The 5,941-nt window shown below is 36.6% G+C and overlaps 1 protein-coding gene across 1 annotated transcript; it reads left to right on the forward strand.

The window, feature by feature from the left end:
- The first annotated feature begins 521 nt into the window (after window positions 1-521).
- Window positions 522-3,910, forward strand: DLX2 (distal-less homeobox 2). Its single transcript, XM_072121722.1, has 3 exons — window positions 522-1,040; window positions 1,209-1,393; window positions 2,661-3,910. The coding sequence occupies exons 1-3, from the start codon at window positions 710-712 to the stop codon at window positions 3,009-3,011; spliced, it is 867 nt and encodes a 288-aa protein (XP_071977823.1). The 5' UTR covers window positions 522-709; the 3' UTR covers window positions 3,012-3,910.
- The last annotated feature ends 2,031 nt before the right edge of the window (window positions 3,911-5,941 follow it).

A 5,941-nucleotide genomic window follows, 5' to 3' on the forward strand; every position in this document is an offset into this window, starting at 1 on the left:
CCTCATTTATAGGAGGGTCGTCATATACCTGATCCTCCATGGTCATTAACCAATCCAAAGATTCCAATTTTCACAGGAAATTAAAATATTTAAACTTTTTTTTGCTAAATTTTCAACAATGAATTTTTAACATAAATACTATCTCTATTAGTACTACTATTATTTATTGATGTGTGGAGAATTGATTACTTGGATGACTCCATTTATAGCAATTTTATGTCATCTATATACTTTATGACTTGTTTTTCTTACAATGTCATCATAGAAGAAGACTTGCAGCTACTAGCTCTCTTCTTCTTCTTCTGGGACCTGGAGTGAGTTTGCCTCCCCACCCCCTCCCTCCTTCCCTGCTGTGTAGGAGTCAGTGGAGCACAGTCAGGAGGGAGGGGGAAGATCCTGTCCTGGGGCAGAACCCTGAGAAGTCAGAGGCACCAGCAGGGGCTGTCATTGGCTGTTGCTAGGTGACGTGGTTGACAGTCACATGACTGGAGTTAAATGCCTGGCACTGAAGCTGGGAGCAGCAGACAGTCTCTAGTGATCTGCAGCTGCACTCCCTTCTGTGCTCTCCAGCCAGGTCTCCTCCTGTGTGGATCATCATGACTTCAGCATCCTAATTTGAACATACAGCTTCTGTTTCTTTTGGCTGCACTGATTTTGTTTTGTTTTGTTTTTTGCTTCATCCTCCCTGATCTTTAGTTTTCAATCCACAATGACTGGAGTGTTTGACAGCTTAGTGTCAGATATGCATTCAAACCAAATGACCTCAAATAGTTATCACAGCCTGCACAAGTCCCAGGAGTCCCCTACCCTGCCCGTGTCCACTGCCACTGACAGCAGCTATTACACCAACCAGCAACAGCAGCAGCAACATTGTGGAGGGGGGTCTCCCTATGGACAGATGGGATCCTACCAGTTTCATAGCAGTGGCATCAATGGCATCTCCTACTCTGCCAAGTCCTATGATCTCACCTCCTATAACAGTTCATACAGCACCTATGGACCCTATGGAACCAGCCCTTCCCCTACACAAAATGACCAAGGTAAAGTATCAGCACTTTTCCAAACTTGTTGCACTTTTCTTGCCTGTGCTTGTTAATCTTTGACTGTTGCTTGTATAATATGCTGATTAACCCTGACACTATGTGCTGGGTTATCATGTAGAATAACTAATAAGAACTTGCATGCTTATGTCTTCCTGTGTTTTACAGAAAAAGAAGAATGTGAGCCTGAAGTCAGGATAGTCAATGGAAAGCCCAAAAAAGTTCGTAAACCCAGGACCATCTACTCCAGCTTCCAGTTGGCAGCACTGCAGAGGAGGTTTCAGAAAACACAATACCTGGCACTGCCCGAGAGAGCCGAGCTGGCAGCATCGCTGGGCCTAACTCAGACACAGGTCAGTACTCAGATGCAATGTATACATGGATTATATATTCACACATGTGGTATAGTAAATACAATTGATGCAAATGTAACAAAGTTGGTGTATGTGCATGTGCAACTAAACATATACGTATATGAGATAAATATCTATACATGTCTGTACACACACACACATATATATATATATATATATATATATATATATATATATATATATATATATACATATACTATATGTCTGTACATATATAGAAGAAAGACAGGCTTTATATGCTTCTGATTTTCTGATTTAGTTATTATTTAGTCATCTTTGCTTCATAATATCACAAGATCATCATAGAAAAGATGATCGGAGTTTAAATATATATATTATACATATATGTGGGATATTTGTGTAGATGGATAGGTAAATAGATAGATAGATAGATAGATAGATAGATAGAATACACCGACATAACATTAAAAAATGTGGGCTACTTTATTCCCCAAGCGCTACATTTCAGTCTCTAGATCAGAGACCTTTGTCAAGCCAGAAAGATAAAAGATAGATAGATAGATAGATAGATAGATAGATAGATAATTGATAGTTAATAACATAACAGAATACATATACGTACATCTTCTTAATTGCATTTAGTCGATTTATTTGCAATAAATAAAATGTATTAACCATAATAAATAAAATTTAATATTAAAATGAGCTTTGTTTACATTTATTGAACATAGTTTTATTCTATTATAGTTATTATTCTACATGTATCACTCTCTATATCTCTGTATATCAGCGTATTTTCTGTAGTTTCTCTTTGGATATGTCGAGGTTATACCAGACTAATATTCGGGATCTGAAAAACCACTGTACTCCATATATATTTATATCTATATCTAAATTGCTAGATAATGGATAGATAGATAGATAGATAGATAGATAGATAGATAGATAGATAGAATATTGTTGTATGTGTCAAACCTCCTCTTCTTTAGAACCGGGCCGTGTAAAATAGGATTCATAGTTGCTAATTTAATAATATAAAAGAAAGAACATTAAATACTTATTATTCCAGCATATTACTCTACGTGTATCTTTATATACTGCAAATAAAATGTTGTAATATAATAAACAATTGTATAGTTTCTTTACAACTTTAAAAACTGTTTGTTCTAATTATTTTATATTCCATATATATATATATATATATATATATATATATATATATATATATATAAACGATTTTTTATTTCATGATTTCTTCTAAAACTTTCCTATTTTTCATCCTCAGGTAAAAATCTGGTTTCAGAACCGTAGATCTAAGTTCAAAAAGATGTGGAAAAGTGGAGAGTTACCCTCTGACCAGCTCCCAACAGGCAATGAATCCCCGACCTGCAATTCTCCCCCTTCATCAGTCACCTGGGACTTTGGGTCACATCAAAGGTTGCAGGGGCCAACTCCCACCCCCAGCATCCAGGCCCCTAACTCTGGCTCCAGCCCCAGTGCCTTTTTAGGCAGCTACTCCTCTTGGTACCAAACCTCAAATGCAGCCACACACCTTCAGTCCAGTCCTTTACTGCAACAGCAGCACCACCTCCACCATCACAGCAGTGCAGCTGTCACTGCAGGGACTATTTTCTAAAGGGACCCCAATACTGGGGCTGTGATGATGAACACTAATAAGCAGTGTGGACACAATGACTGGGAGAGGTCACTGATCACAGGTGACCTCAGCTTCATGTCATAGACTGGTGATCTGATCAATCAAACCCTGGACTCACTGATGACTGGAGATAATGTTTGTCTGCCATTCCAGTAGACATGAATTGGATCTCTGTAAAATAGTGGGATAGGAATAATTAATTGCAGCAATTAGGGCTAAATTGTTGTATCAAAAATCCCCGTTGGATTCAGATATAATTATTATCCATTATTTACTCTGAATTAGCTTTACAGGTCACAGGATTAGGTTACCCTGTTAGAAGTGTTATCATTTGTGAAACTACAAATCTCAGCATGCCCAGGCAGCAGCTAGCCTCCCTACCTCTGTTATGCCACTACTATTTCCACAAATGAATGGCAGAGACAATCAGTCGTTATTTTTTTACGTATTAAAACTTTCTTTTGCCAAATAAAACTTCTAATTGCTTGTATAATTTGTTACAATGTAACAATGTGCCCCCCTACTCCTCCTCCTCTAGTTTGTGGATCTCCAGTGCTGTTTGGTTTTTATACAGGATTAGGTGCCTTTTTGGATAACCTCATTTTTAATGGAAACAGATAATTTTTATATGTAGATATAAAAAAAAAACCCTTCTTTAAATTATCTTTTTTAATGAAATCTGCAGAGTCTCTCTGCACTGAACCCTTGTATATTGCTGCATCGTCTGTGTACAGTTTCCTTTGTATTCTCAGCAGAAGTGGACTCTTTTTAGTCTCAAACATTCCCGATCCGTCCTCGTTTTGTTATTTTCTTGCCTCCACACTACTGATTTCTTTCAATGGACAAAAGGTTATTTATTTTGGATACAATTTATCCATGTTGTTATTATTTTTTTTTCTTTTATGAAAACAAATAAATATTTAAAAATAAAATATTGTTTTGATGAAACTATTCCAGTTCTGATTCAAATGGCTTATTTGTGATGTGATTTTGCTGCTGTGCAGTTTATGAGCTTTTTTGATGGATCTGTGCAGTGATCATAAATTGTGGCTTAGGAAGTGGGAGGCTCTGGTGGTGAATCAATCATAGGAAGACTCAGGTTTGCAGACAGAGTCACTCCCATCCCAAGGAGCTGGCGCCAGGGCCTGTGTAGTCTGCTGGTGTCGTCAGTGGCACACTCCCTCTCACACCCTCCCAGAGCAGAAGTCTTGGCACACAGGAGCTAGTTCTTCTTGCTGAGCAGCTCTCCCAGGTTGTTTAAGATTTGTATCTTGTCCATTTGGGATTCCTTAAATTAAAACCTCTATAATCCTCACTGACCAAACGTCTGCAACTTCTATGAGCAATGCAATTCTAGCAAAGGGACATTCACTCCATTACAAATCAAATAGAACAAAAAAAAAATGTGAAATTTTAGCTGATATTGGATAATATATTACCGTAGATAATTACTTAGATAGCAATTCCCTATTATAATGTATACACAAACCGTATACAGGATGAGGGGCATTCATTATTTATGTTCTAACCGAAAACAGGCATCCCCCTGCTGCACCATATTTATGAAGTGTCTGCACTATAATATTGGTACTTTTATAATTTTTACATTTTTTGGAGCCCAATTTTGGTGCCACTTAGAAATCTGACAAATTTCATGCGCTCCTAGTTTTCCGTCACTTTTTAGCGCAATTTTTGGTCTATGGAAATCTATTTCATCTTCATGAATTGGAATTTAGGTTACACTTTTTTTTGGTCCTGCGCCAATTTATTAACCCCCTGCGGCACAATCTAACATACTAGAGAAAATTATAGCACGATTAATAAACAACAATTAATGCCACATGATGTGCCTAATGTTTAGAAGACATATGGGGGGGAATTTATTATTGACTTTCCAACAGTTTTTTGTTGCTTTTTTTTTGCCTGTTGTGCCTTATTTATTGGTGCCACAGTATTGGTCCTTTTCCGACACTCATGCCTTTGAAATCCGGACACTTTTCCACTTATTTTTGGCGGACACTTTGAGCTGCAAAATGCAGGTCTACAAAGTTATATTTCACCTTCATGAACACGTAATTAGTTTAAACCACTTTTGGTTGTGCGCCAAATTATTAATCCCTTCTGCCAAAATCTAACATCCCTGTCCAAATTACTGCACAATTTTCACACCAAAAACACTGACCCTCTGCCAAAATTGATGAATGCCCCCATAATATTTCAGTTTGTATTAGAGTAAATTCACACGGGATGTAAACATTGCTGATTTGTATGCAGAAAATCCTTACAATTTTACAGTATTTCCAAAGTAGATGTGATTTTTTTTATGTTGTTTTATTTCTATCTATTGTTTTATCAATCCAGAGTTTATTGACAAATAAAATTATACAAAGAATAAAGCATCAAATCTTTGAGACAAGTACAGGTTAACATAAAACAATTACAAGACTGCATTAAAACTTGTACATAGTGTGGGTAAGAATCAGAAATATCATTGGTAGAGAAGAACGTACACGTCAAATAACGCCCATCGTGAAAAGACTGATACTGATGGCCAAAAGTGACTGAGATTTTAAGAAGCGGCAAGAAAAAAATTGAACAAGAAAAACTGCACATTATTTTCTGCTTCTTCATGGCACCTGTTCTACTCTTACTGTTCAATAAAAAAATATTGTAACAAAAAAACACCGGGCAAACTAACCACTGTTGAGTTTTTAAAAGTTAAAATATGTTAATACTTTTTTATATACAATATTTTAATTTGAAAATTATTTTGTTTACACTGCATAAGAATTGCGTAAATTGTTCTACTCTTACTTTTTATGGCGTGGAAAAATTGCATATGGCAAAACCCGAGGACACGTGCCATGCCACAATTTTATATCCTACGTCAACTTACCTTTAGGGTGGTT

This window comes from Engystomops pustulosus, chromosome 8, assembly GCF_040894005.1.
Source record: "Engystomops pustulosus chromosome 8, aEngPut4.maternal, whole genome shotgun sequence".
Taxonomy (NCBI): domain Eukaryota; kingdom Metazoa; phylum Chordata; class Amphibia; order Anura; family Leptodactylidae; genus Engystomops; species Engystomops pustulosus.

Coding starts and splice junctions, on each gene's coding strand:
- DLX2 (XM_072121722.1), top strand. CDS start 710: ATGACTGGAGTGTTTGACAGCTTAGTGTCAGATATGCATTCAAACCAA. Junction 1,041..1,208: donor CCCTACACAAAATGACCAAG/GTAAAGTATCAG, acceptor TGTGTTTTACAG/AAAAAGAAGAATGTGAGCCT. Junction 1,394..2,660: donor TGGGCCTAACTCAGACACAG/GTCAGTACTCAG, acceptor TTTCATCCTCAG/GTAAAAATCTGGTTTCAGAA.